At 38.1% G+C, this 13,617-nt stretch overlaps 1 protein-coding gene across 10 annotated transcripts in view; it reads right to left on the bottom strand.

The window, feature by feature from the left end:
- Positions 1 to 2,995: 2,995 nt before the first annotated feature.
- EYA4 (EYA transcriptional coactivator and phosphatase 4) overlaps positions 2,996 to 13,617 on the bottom strand; it is a 158,260-nt gene continuing 147,638 nt past the window's right edge. For 7 of the 10 annotated variants that reach the window (XM_037392950.1, XM_037392957.1, XM_037392952.1 and 4 more), the window contains exons 16-19: positions 13,030 to 13,144; positions 11,045 to 11,166; positions 8,638 to 8,738; positions 2,996 to 7,044 (exon numbers count right to left, since the gene is read on the bottom strand). In XM_037392950.1, coding sequence (XP_037248847.1) covers positions 6,964 to 7,044; positions 8,638 to 8,738; positions 11,045 to 11,166; positions 13,030 to 13,144 — 419 coding nt within the window. In that variant the 3' untranslated portion in view covers positions 2,996 to 6,963. Of the gene's footprint in view, positions 7,045 to 8,637; positions 8,739 to 8,777; positions 8,879 to 11,044; positions 11,167 to 13,029; positions 13,145 to 13,617 lie in introns of all 10 variants that reach the window. The other 3 variants (XM_037392959.1, XM_037392951.1, XM_037392953.1) reach the window with 1 other exon arrangement.

Below are 13,617 nucleotides of genomic sequence, written 5' to 3'. Positions count from 1 at the left end.
TTTTCAACCGTAAAATTACTGCCTTGTAAAAGGACAGATAAATGTCTAAGCAAGCGCCTCATTACTGTCAAAGCAATGATTTGTTGTTTCATTTTACTGTTGTGTTTTCCTGGTTATTAGAGTGAAGGTTGAGTCAGCCTTTCCATTATAAATAAACTGCTTTTAAGGAACTGCAGTTTAACTAAAGAAGAAAATTCACTGTGAGCATTTAGGTAAAATAAAAACACTAGCAAGTGCTTGGATACCCTGAACGGTTCTTGGCTTCTTGAGGGCCAAAATTAGGGGTTGGGTTTTTTTCCTCTCTGAATAGGTTCCTCCCAGCTTGGACCCCTGTTTCACTCAGAACCAGCTTAGTCTAAGGAGGGTGTAAAAAAAGCTCAGAGATATTTAGTAAAGCACTGGCAGCTGCAGTTCTTGCTCCCTGGGAGCTAACCCCAGGGTTGGGGTATTGCCCTTTCCCACTGGCATGGTGGCAAGCAAAGTTGTGGTGTGCAAGGAGAGGGGTCAGGTAAGTGGGGTGAGTGCCCAGCTTGAGAAGGGACCTGGGCAGGTTCAGCCCTTTCCTTTCTCGACTGGCTGTGGGGGCCAGGTAGCTACACAGCCTCTGTTGTGGCCACCAGGCAGTTCAATATTGAATATGTTCTTCATTTCTTCTTCCCATCCCTTACCTTTCATTTCCCTCCCATCCCCCCTGATTTCAGAAGCATTCCTCTTCACTATAAGACCTCACTAGGACCTTTTTGAGTCAGAAAGCTAGAAAACAAGATCCTAATCCACACAAACTGAAAGCAAAGAACAGGAGCTTGATATGCCAGCGGAGAGCCACAGTCACCAGATTCCTGTTTTGCTGGGTAATCTGGTGGGCTCCTGATTCACCCTTTCTCTAAACAGGACTAGATATGTTCCATTCACTGACGATGGTGTACGTAGTCCCAAAACATAGTTTGGTTTCAATGAGTCAACAATTTCTAATAGTTTCCAAATAGTTTCAGTTGCTTTTTGTCATGATGAAAAAGTGTGTGCTTCCTGGTAGGGCACAGTAGGGTGTATAGTAGCATAGGAAACATGAATCACTTTATGATTCTTGCTCCTCTGCAGCAATTCATTCCCCCAGACAGTGAGAGCACAGCAGAAAAATCAAGTCCAATTAACCTCCATTCTCAGCCTGACTCCTTGATGAGATATAGTTCACTTAAATCCTGTCCTTCATGCTCCTCTGCTCTCTTGCTTCTTGTTTACTGCAGTACATATGTGAATTTCTAGTAACTTATGTTTAGATGTATGTTTGATGACCAATTCATTTGGCAAATTTGAGAAATGGTGCTTTGTGCAGCAAAGGATTTTCTTTGCTAGTCCTCTTAAAAATCAATTCGTGAAACTTTCTGGTGTTTTCTCCCTTTCTCCCTTCCCAACCAGAAAAAAAAAACCACCAAAACCTTCTTGATTTTGTTATTAGTGGTTTCAAGTCAAGAGATTCAGTTTCTGAAAAACCAAGCCTTGACATTTGTAGAGAAACTAACATGCAAAAACAGACTATTGAGAAGTTTTGACTTTCTCAGCATTCTTCCTGCTGCCTGGGCTTTTGGCGACTGAAACAATTCCCCCAAATTTATAAACATTTGCAAAATGTTTCTGAATCCATTATTTGTTTGGAAAAAAATAATGGATCAAACATGTCAACCCTAAACATGCATCCCCCTAGAGATAATATATTGGCAACCAACAGAAGAGATACATAAATCCATTCTGAATTTCTGCTTGGTTTTCCTTGGGGATTTTCTATTGGTAATAGATAATGAGAAGAGGTTATTTTTGCACCCAAATGAGGAAGAGTTATTTCTCCACCCGTAAATGCTCTCAGGTTAATATTGTTCAGTTCAGCACTGTGAATTGTCACGTGCTATAACCCAGACAAAAGCTTTTAAGATAAAAGCCCCCAATATCTCATTTTTATTCTGATGCGACAAGGGAAAAGCTCTGAAATCTCCCGCAGTTTTAATGGAGAGGAAAATAATTTTCTGACTACCTTTTATCTCAGTCTCCTGAAATGGTACTAAGTGGTTCCTCTTCTCTACAGTCACATCCAAACCCAGCTGGGAGACACAGTGTTAAAACTACTGTTTACTATGGGTCTGTTTGCTCAGTAGATGGGCCTTCTTTATATTTTGTCCACTCTATTTTTGAAATATTTTCCTTTTCGTTCCTAAAATTGAAGTAGTGACAGATGTACATACAGAACATATATTTGTAACAGACATGCTTTCAACTACTGGGGAAAAAAAGCCCCACTATTTGCAAGCTGTCTCTTGTGGCTGAAGCACTGTGGTTACCAAGGCTCTGCCACTCGCTATGTTCCCAAGATCCTACTATCACACTTAAGTGGGCTGATAGTCCTCAGTCCCACTTTTGCCTCAAAGCCTGTGCAAGCAGACTGTGGGTGGACTGATGCCTTCAAACCAAGGTCAGCACCTCACTAAGACATGAAGCCCTGCTCCCAAAGACATTTACAAAGTTTCATGAGGCTGAGTCTCAGCTGGAGTGGCTGCTTGCCCTTCAGTAGCCCAGTTTCTTTCCTAACATCCCATGTCCATATTAGCATAACATTAGTGAGTAAATTGGTAAGGGAATTTAAACAAATACATTATGTGTCTAGACCATCAAATTAGTTTGTTCTGTTTTTTGCCCCACGGACACCACAACAAAGGTGTTATTGCTCAGGCTGCACCTGGGGCAAGGCACCTAATGTCTGGGGCAAGGCACCTCATGTTCTTGGTGAGGAAAGCTCGGTGGAGACCAGAGGGAGGTTCCCTCTAGATGCTGCACCCTGCAAACTGTACGCAGGTCAACCAGACCACACGGGCACAGGGTTGCTCCAGGCACGAACCACAGAGGCAGTGTGGACATACTTAAAAAGAGTCCAAGGTCACACTCAGTTCCTGCTAGAGACATTGTGTACGGAGGGTTTCAACCACAAACCAAGCATCTTACAACATCATATAGTGCAGAAAATGACATTTCCAAGTGTATTTATTGAGAAATAGTAAAGATGTACATAATTTTACAAGCTTTTCATTTTAATTTACATTTTCTTAAATTATGTAGGCCCTAATAAACTATAATCTGCTAATACATGACAGAGACCCTTGGCTTCAATTATATCTCCAAAATGCTGCTCTTGCTGGGATTTTGGCTCTTGTCACTTCAGCTCCTCTTCAGAGATACTAAATACCATATTCATTTAGAGCATATGCCTGGTGTCAATCCTGTAAAGCAGAGATGACTTTTGAACCGAAACCCTAGATATGGATACAACCTCACAGCCAAGACTAGTCTTCCTATCATGGGTCAAGTCCATGTTCTCCATAAACTCTGCAATTCCAACTGGCTGCAGGATTTCATCTGCACTTCATCATGAAGTGTGCTTGTATACAGGATTTTGATTTGGCCTCGTCTCCCTTGTCAGTGCTTGCACTGGAACATACTCTGCGTCTGCTTTAGATGCAGCCACTGCTGCTCACACTGGAGTCTAATGAAAACAGATCTGGGAGCTAACTGCCACCTATATCTTTGTGCACAATCTCCACAGGCATGAAAAAATAAGCATAATTTTTAGGTTTTCCTGTCCTCTTTTACTGATATACTGAACTGCACAGAGTTATATCTATTTAAGATACTATCTTGTGACTGCAATCACACAGTATTTGTATTCTGCTAGCTGACTACTCAAATGCCTAATGAACGTTCAAGTTCTGTACTGACAGAACTGCTAGAGTACCAGCAAAAGGCATTAAATTCTCTACTTCTTTTGCCCAAAACACTTGAAAACATGACATTGTGCTCAATTCTGGTTGTTGAGAGGCTGAAGGGAAGGCAGTTTCTGGTTAACATGCTGTTGATTGAAAATGCACTCAGTGTCAAAAGACCAGCCTTCAGTTTAATCTACTTAGGCCCATCTGGAACAGTCTGGCGTGACTGTGTCTCTGCCTTGGTTATTTTCTCCTCTGTACTGTTCATGCAGGAAAATGTATTGCAGTAATTTTTCTCTACAAGGAAGGCATGTTACACACTTTTATTTAAAGATATGTATCAATTTTTGCTTAGCAAGACAGTATTTGTGCTCTGAAATTTTGTTTTAGAATTTTAGTATTGCGAAGGCTTTTGAGTTCCATTCTTGAATTTTCTTTGGATGTACGTTTTCTTGGATTATTTATTTTTATAATTAACTTCTGCTATGGCAGCACACAGAATCCAAGTTAAAATCAGAACTTTGTCATGTTCTGTAAAACTTCCCTCCTTTTGCCTCCATCTCCTCTCCAGAAGTCCAGTGTATTAATTGAGCCATACCTGCCACAGAGAGCTAAGCACAACTCCAATGAAGGCACTGCAAACCTTTACAAGAACCAACGGTTGTTGCTGGGCTATTCTTTGTTCTTACATTTGATTAGGAAAAGAACACTGAAAAGCTGAACAAATAACTTGAGAAATAATATTGCTTCATGCATTTAAATAACACTATGACTTGTCCAAAAAACAACAAAAAAAGAAAAATAAGCTAGTTCACCATACCAATTTTTTTGGTTTAAGGCTTTTACATTGAGACTTCTATGCAATGTTATGATGCTGGAACTTGAGAGGGCCTTGTTTGAACTTTTTTCCTATTCCAGTAGAAACACTTTTTTCCTCACCTGAAAAACTACCAAAAGCTGGTACTACAGCTTTTTTTGAAAAACTTACTTCCAAGGCAACTTTGACTAGACAGGTACTGTAAATATAAAGAAGGTATGCGCAATTTTTACTTTTTGGACACACAAATCTACCACCCAAATAGCTAGTGTATAATAAATTCATATGTGGCAAGTCTCATGTGATGGCTTTAAACTGCCTAGTGATAACAAGTTACCATTAGTTTGTTGTGTGATGACTTGTATACCCAGTTCCAACACAGCAAAGAAATACCATTTTAATGAATTTAAAGAGGAGTTTTGCCTTGGACTTTTAGTGGCTCCAGGCTTTCACCTACCAACTAACCTTCATATAACCTACAAGGTTTAAATCAACAAAATTATGAATTGGTACTAGACATATGGTGGCTTCACAGCACAGAGAGGGAAGATCTTGACCTCAGTGCTGGCTACTGTACTTGTGTAGGCATCCTGGAGTTTACACTTAACATCTTCTCTTGCACATACCTCTTCATGCAGTCAGAGCACAAGTAACCTCAGGTGTCTCCACGTACAGTGTTAAAAATCAAAAAGCAGTTTCCATCTTCTGTCATGAGAGACGAACCACCTGCTGTTGTTCAGAGTGCTCAAAGCTGCACGTGGAGCACTAAGGTCCCTGTGTGCAATACGAACCTTACTCATTTTCCAAAGCTGAAAGGCAGCATGTTCAAAACTTGCAAGATAATTATCACTGTATGGACCGTAATTTTTAATAGAAGTGATGAAAATTAAGGTAATATATTTCTTAACATTTCTTCATAAAAATTCCCTGCTTATCCTCTCTTCAGATGCTACTGAAATTTTTGATTCAGAAACGTTTAGGGTTGTTCCTGTGTAATAACTATTGTGCAATCAAAAATGGGTGAAAGAAAATCATGTTGACCCAAACCAGAAGACACATCAATGTGGAACAGAATGGAAGAGCTACCAAAACACTGTTCTATTTACTGAAGTGGACTGTGTTCCTGAAATGGCCAACATCATCATGCCAGCAATTTCAGCAGCTTGTGTTGATCCTGAATATGCTAAATGTAGCATCATTTGTGCATCTGTCTGGTGAGAGATTCTTCAGTAATTTTTCATTCCTACCAAACTTGTGTTTTATTCCCCATCTGGGCTAAACTCCACATTTTCACCTTCCAGTAATGCCACCTGCACACTTTGTCTGCTGGGTGGAAATTTGTTATTTTAAACACAGCAGACGCACTCACTGTATGGCTTTCGGTGGACTAAGCAATTCATGAATATGGCTCTTAGTTCTCTTGTCAGAGAGTCAAGAAATGATGCTGAAGGTGTTAAACACTTTTTTTAGCTTTCAAGGTAGCGGTCCCCAGTATCAACTTCCCAACATACTCTTAACTTTCCTCAAACAATCAGTGGAATTATTCAGAATCCAAATAAAAACACAAACTTTCCTTTTATTGTTTTTTCTTACTGCAACAAATACTTAAATGCTTTGGTGCAGCCCTGCTCTTTGATTTCTTTGAATTTCAAATTTGGTCATGTCAAAAATTATCACAAAGGTTTTTTTGTTTATCTACATACTTCTTAACCAAAATTACATTATAACACACGAACACAGTCTTCTCTTTAAGGCACAACACATCATTATGCACATTCTGTTTGCCAAACTTATAAAAGAGACATTATATAACCCTCTCCCTCCCCTGCCCCCCAAAAAAAGAAAGAAAAATTGCATCCACTTCCAAAATCAGCTGCTAATAAAGTCACAGTAAATTATTTTCATCAATAATTTACACAAATTACAGGTCTAGACAGGATTGTCATTATACAGTCTGAGTGCATTCCAATTCAGATTTTCTGGGTTAGGTAGGCTAAAGTCTGGTTCAAACCTCAGTGCTGAGAATATATCCCATTTTGAGGAATGTTGTTGAACACCACCTTGTTGGCTGGAAAATGCGTGTTGGTGCTTTGCCAGTTCGAGTCCTTTGTTCTCTCCTGTCAGGGCTCACTTGGTGTGTACCAGCAACCTCCACAGTTTTAATTCATTTAAAAACGTTGCATATATAAGACCATAGAGCTTCATTACGTAGCACTAATGTTTTAACTCCATTCAGCAATCTGAATTCTTCAATTTGGAATTTTTAATTCCAAATATTTCTTCCCTTCTTAAGACAATTCATATGTGTAAAGCCAGAGGCATTGAATCACACATAAAACTTCAGTGTACTTGAAATACATATATAAAAAAAAAAAAAGGATCGTCAACTTTAGAACACAGTTACAAATACTCTAGTTCCAGTGCTTGATGGAGAGCCAAGAGGTCCGAATGACTGGATATCCTCCAGAAAGGCATGTTGTGCTGCGTTTGTTAGAGGGGGGAAAAGGTCAGGAAAGATGAACACTGTGACACAGGGTGGTATGTGACACACGAGGCTAGTCAGACTACCACCACGTATTTTACACCTTTTACACCACTGTGTTTCTGGATTGATTTTTGCTAGTAAAGTACTGACAAAAATCAGACCAAAATAGATCTGAGTTTAACAGTTCAACTGAAGCTAAAATAACTAGGTAGTCTTTCTTAATACTTCCTTTGGAAAGAGCCTGTTATTTAGTAAGGGCTACTTGCTTATTGTTAGCATGCAAACTCATACGAAGGAGCATTAACAGAAAATCCCTTTCTGCTCCACTTATTAGTTATTAGACATTGCAAAATACCAAATGATCATTTTAAGAGCTAGAAGACTTTCATTAAAAGAGGCTTCCCACACAACACTTTGAAACACATCTGAATTACATTTTTCTCCATCTAGGGGGGAAAAAAGATCTCTTTGGATAAGAAAATAACACATTTCTGGTTTATGAAAAAGATTATTTGTGTTGCAGAAAGCATCAGTATCTGTGAAAGATGCATATATATGCACTATTCTCCTTCAGCAATTCATCGGAATAGAAAAAACCCCATACTTTCATGTTGTGTTCAGATCTATTTGTAATGTTCTATATTCATTCAACTCTTGGAGTTCTGTTTCCATCCATGCAATACAGCCAACGTTAAGAAAAAAAGCATGCTGAACTGGAAAGTACACAATCCAACCACCTTCGTTTAGCACAAACTATAAAAGACCCATCACCAGCACTGTACCTATATTAAAGAACCATTTGGAATGAGCATTTTAGTTATTATCATTTTGTTTTCACTCCAGCCACAACACTAAAAGGGCACTTAATTTTGGTACTCCTAGCACAATGATATTTTACTTGTCCTGTGCACACATTGTGAGACAAAAATTTTCAATTTCTGCACACTTTCAGAGGTCATACTGGGAAGTATGGTGCAAATTACTAATCTGAGCTGTTTCTGAACATTGAAAACTTATCTGGTAAAATTTAGACTTGAATTATTATCATAAGAAAATTTAATTAAGGAAAAAGTTCATTTTTAGAAACACAGATTTGATGCATGATCTCTATTTTGTGTTCATTTTCCTTTTGCAGGTATGTCTTTCTTGAAGCAAATTTTATGTTCACCATATTCACTCCAGGAAACTATAGATCTTCATCTATGTTAGTAAAAAATTGCACAGTCCTTTGGATGTTTTTCCACACTCTCTGTAACACTTCTCTTTCACCATTTAAAGAAAACCACCACTCAACCATCGTGTCATAGCTCTTTCTAGCTCTTCTGTTTATCTTTTATTTGCTTGAAGCTAGTCAGACATTTTTTCTGCATTTCTCATTTATTTTTAAAATAATTTTGCATTGAAGCAAATGCTATAATCCAAATGGTTCAATTTACTCTAAGTTTTAATCTCATCATGCTCTCGTTGCCTTGCATCTGTGGACTGAAATTATTTGTCATTCTGCAATTTTGCAACACTGACAGAAATGCAAACAGAAAGGCTTGCATTAGTAGCTATGTATCACACCAACATTTCAGAAGACAGGTTACCTTTTTTGCTGCCTGTTCTTCTTCTACACCATCCCCAATTACAACATATACTACTTTTCTGCCAAACCTTTGCATTATTCGTTCAAAGCAACTTTCTTTTCCTGGAAGATAAATGAGATAAGAGTTCAGCGTGAAGTTACCTGATTAGCTGCATGTTCCTCATCTCGTCCATCTCCAATCACAACATAAGTTATGTTAGTGCCAAATCTGGACACTATACGTTCAAAACAGCTCTCTTTGCCTGAAAAACAATGCACTACTTATTCAAGCTATCAAGTGAGTAATGGTAAAGTCCTACAAAGGATTACTGCAGGGGTAAGACATTATTACTACTACTTTTTAGAATTTCTCAGCCTTGGGATTTAGAGCCAAAACTGGTAAGAAGTACTTAATTCCCTTAGTGATGCCAAGCTGTGCCAGGTAAAACTAAATCTCTTCCTCAACAGTTACAGGAAAGTCACTAAAATAATTAGCAGCACTGCAAAAATGAATAGGTCAGTGAATGAATAATTGGGTTCAAATATTTCCCTATTATTGCAGTAATATTTTTTCAGGAAAAGCAGAAATTTTAATTCTAACGTATTTGCAACAATGAGTGATGTAGCAATGGAAAAACTATTCAAAGTACAATGGACAAGCAAAACAAATTTAGACAACAGGTTCCTGGGAGAACTTCATGAAGCATTTGGCTCTTTTTGAGAAATGTGGAAGCAAGCAGGCTAAGCCAGTAACAACAATAAACAGGATTGAAAGAGATCAAGCAAAATCAGACTGATCTTCTCATTGTACTGCAGGTTCAGTTTTAACAACAAATGCTTGTCCTATCCATCCTAAAACCGCCATAGTATGATGTTTCCACTGTTTACACAAGCTATATCCATTTTTAATTAACCATTTCCATTAGGAAGTTTCTCTTTGAAATGCCACCTACACTTGCCCTATTGCAAAGAAATCACCACCTATTGTTATACTTCCCATCAACGCAGAGAACGATTATTTCTTTCCTCTCTGCAATAGCTTTTTACCTTGTTTGCTATTATGTCTATCCCCGCCCCAGGTTTTTAGTCTCTTCTCACAAGCTCATGATTTCTAGATCTCTGATTCTCACTGCTTTCTTGCTTTTTTTCAGCTGGTCACAAAAAAGGGCTTATGATTAGAAAAAGCATCGTGTCTATTAACTGTTGAGTGAGGACCAGATTTCAGTGCATGCAAGCAACAGCTGCAATTATAGTCCTGTGCTCGGCACAGTGCAGAGATCACTGACATGAAAAACAGAGAGAGATCTTGTACCCCAGATTTTGCTGTGCTCCTGACAGGGGTGTAACAGCAGCCACACTGTTCTCAGAAGGAATTCCTGGTGCAGAATTACTTCGACAGAGCCTCCAGAGACTGTGCTCCACTTCACCACCCCTTCTGTGCTGCTGGCACTATTTCTTAATGCTCCTTCCTTTGGTCCGAGTGCAATCTCAGTGACCGAATCCAACATGTACAGGCTGTATGACAGATGACATTCATTCCAGAGGCTGCTCAGTACCCTGTGGTATTTGGGATACTTCGTGCCTTGACTTAAGTTTTTAAAGTATTTGAGGCACTTCTGTCTAGAGGACTGCTACAGCTAATTAAAGGATGACCAAGGTCATAGTTTTTCCTGACACTCTTAGAATATGCATTGTTTTTTCACTTACTAAATTAGTTTAGGAAACCTATTGTAATGCTTTTGTCAATGAAGTGTCACACTTTGTGTTATATAAGGCGTCATAGTTATAGAAATGATTCATTCCTTAATTAATAATTGGTGAATCATGAAATCTGCCAAAATAATCAGTCATTGTAGGCTGTCACATTCCACAGCAATAATAACTTTTCTTGGTTTACAAGAAAATTTTGGTTGCCATTTCCAGAAAACACAGATTTCCAAACAGTAATACACAAGAGGTACACAGTTATCAACAGAACAGGGAAGTGTCCTTGTGGCATCCATCAACACAGCTTCTGTTGGTAACATTGCCATCACTGATGTACTACGCTTCCAGAAAAAGATTGTGAAGTGGTAGCCTAGCTTACACAGAACTGAAGGTCAGAGCAGAGAGTATTTTAACAGAAGTTCTGCTTAGATTTAATTCACACAACATTTTTCTTCATTATTTTCTGCACATTCCTTGTTTTCACCGTACTTAGGAGTTTCTGAGGCTTTTGATCAGTATGAGGACCTTATTCTTTCAGGCATCACTGAAAATAAGGTGAATTCAGAATTTATTGACATAAACACATCTGAACATATGCAATGCCTAAATCTCATAACTAACACTGCAAGTGTCAGGGAAGTTTCTTGGAATCCATCCATTACTGGAAAAAAAATATTGGTAACGCAATGTAGTCAGAATGGATGAAAGAATAATTTTCTTACCTATTTTGGTTGCACTGTAAATATTTTCAATAGGAAAAGCTCCTCCTAAGCTGTATAGTAGAACTTTTGCAAGTGCTGGGATAAGCTGGGTTGTTGTTACCAACACATTTACACAGTTACTCCTAAAATAAGAGAAATAGTTTAAGTTTAAATAGTTTAAAACCATTACCCAAATGCTGATGAGGTGAACCAGCTGTGAGGAGCGTATTCAGGATTCCTCAACATTTACTTTCACTCACACAGCAGTGCTGCTCAGCACCATCACTTCCAGAAAAATGTACATAAAACTTTTGGCAAAGTCCTTTAAAGAAATACACAGGATTTGTAGGAAATATTCTACACTGGTTTATAAAAAACAGGTCCTTGAAGACAAGTCAACTAAAATACAGACATTAAGTTTATCAGCTACCCCCGAAAATAGGCATTTGAATGCTTTGGAAGCATTGTTTTCATGCTGGCAATTAATTGGCAGTAGCTACCAGCCAAAGAAAAGAATGAGGAGAATGCAAACCCATCATTTGTTACTCCTGTCTTGAGGGGGAATAAAAAGCCAATTCACATTTCTGCACAATGACATTACTTTCTTCATAGAATTATAGCATCGTTTAGGTTGGAAAAGGCCTTTATCATCAAGTTGAGCCATTAACCTAGCACTGCCAAGTCCACTAATGTTTCAAGAGTAAGAACATTTCTGAGAAGAGGGAGAGAGAAAAAAAATCGTGTTAATATGCTAGCAAGCGAATGGTGAGGATGAAAACTTGAATGGAGTTGTGCTAGCAGTTACACAACAGAAAACTCAGAGCCAGGCTACTTCACGTACTGACAGGCTGGAACGTGAGTGTGACCATGGTTTGAAGATGGAGCTGAGAGAAAACAGTTGCGATTTTTTCTCCCGGCTCTTCCACAAATTCCAAGCAAGACCTTAGGCTACTATTTCTGCTTTAATATATCTTGATTTTCTGCCAGTAACATATAGGTAATGTTTAGCTGCCTCACAGGGAGCTTCTGAAGATTTAAAGCTGTACAGCTCTTTGAAGACAAGACAAAGGACTTATTTAAGAGTCCTAAGTAACTCGTAAGAGTTTTCCAGGCTCATCCACCAATGCTCAACTGGCCTTCATTACCAAATGTCTTTTTGAAGACTAGCAATTTGGAAAGCGGTAAACACAATGGCTTACACAATTTTTTTACTTTTCTTTATCTTGAAGTGTTTAAGACACTTTTAAATAAACAATAAGTAAGAGAGAAACATGTTGCAAAAGTTGTTAAATTTAAAATAATTTTTTCACATCTTTCCAAGTTTGTTCTTTCCACTTGATGCTGAGTCTTTTCCCAGACATGTTCAGAAGGCAAGATGGCTAACATTGGATTTTTTTATGGTTTACAACGAGAATTTTTGAGGATTTCTGATAAGATATATATTGCATGGCTGGCTAAGTAGGAGCAGTGTTCACAGTTTTATTATTTCAAAGGAACAATACACTTTATGTCTCATTACTGGGAACACAGACTTTTAACTCAGTTAAAACAGATTTCTGCTCTTCTGAGAACTTAGATAGACGCTTAAGCATACTGATTTGTCTGGAAGGACAGAAGGAAAATGTTTTTGTGTTCTGGGATCTATACAGTATTTAGGTGGCATTGTGAATAGGCAGAAACATCGAAGGAAAGAAGAGAGAGATGTGGAGTTCAGAGGATGCTGCCCAGAAGATAATAAATTGAAGGCTGGCTCAGAATTCTACAATTCCCTTTCAATGTCCACAGGGACATTTATCACATTTTAGAAGACACTTCATACTATCTTTAGTAAATACTAGAATCACTGAAAATGTAATCACTTTGCATGGAATTTTTCCTATTCGGAAGTCATATTAGATCTATTCTGTTCTTTAAAGACACTAATTTATTGTAACTTAAAATGTCAAAAAAATAGCCATTACAAGCCCAAAACTAAAAAATTTTTTACAGTAGACTTGAATACATACCTTGTGCTAATAATTGATAACGATTTAAGTGCATTTGTTAGCCAGGAGTCTGTCAGAGCTTCAATCTCTGCTCTTAATTGCAACCATGCATCTCTTTTAGCAGGACCTAGGAGTCCTTTTATGTAAAAAAGCAAGAAAAGAAAAAAACCAAACAAATTAAGTTCTGTATTAGCTGGAATATATAGATTTTATGGTCATTGACTCTATTTTAAATTCTACTAGAACCTGAAAAAACATCAAAGAGAAAATCTATTGTCTACAAGGCTCAGTAAATGGTGCTCTGTTTTTATTTGCACTCCACTATATCAAGCAATGTCAGAGAATATTGCAGATAGCAATAATTAGTTGTCTGATTACTATGTTTCAAAGCATACCTTTCAGAAACACTTTTTTTTTTTTAAACCAACCGCTCACATACATCTTCCTCTTTAATTACCAGAGGCAGTGACAAGTAGATCCATGCCATCGGGAACATAGGCAGAAACACTCACAAATCAAGAGACTTCAGAATAAACTTGCCTTTGCAGTATCTGTGTGTGTTTAAAACTGCCCTGCTTATGACTCTGTATACAGATGAACTTCAGGTTA

This window comes from Falco rusticolus, chromosome 6 (genome assembly GCF_015220075.1).
Source record: "Falco rusticolus isolate bFalRus1 chromosome 6, bFalRus1.pri, whole genome shotgun sequence".
NCBI lineage: Eukaryota > Metazoa > Chordata > Aves > Falconiformes > Falconidae > Falco > Falco rusticolus.
This window is presented reverse-complemented; position numbering and strand designations above follow the sequence as displayed.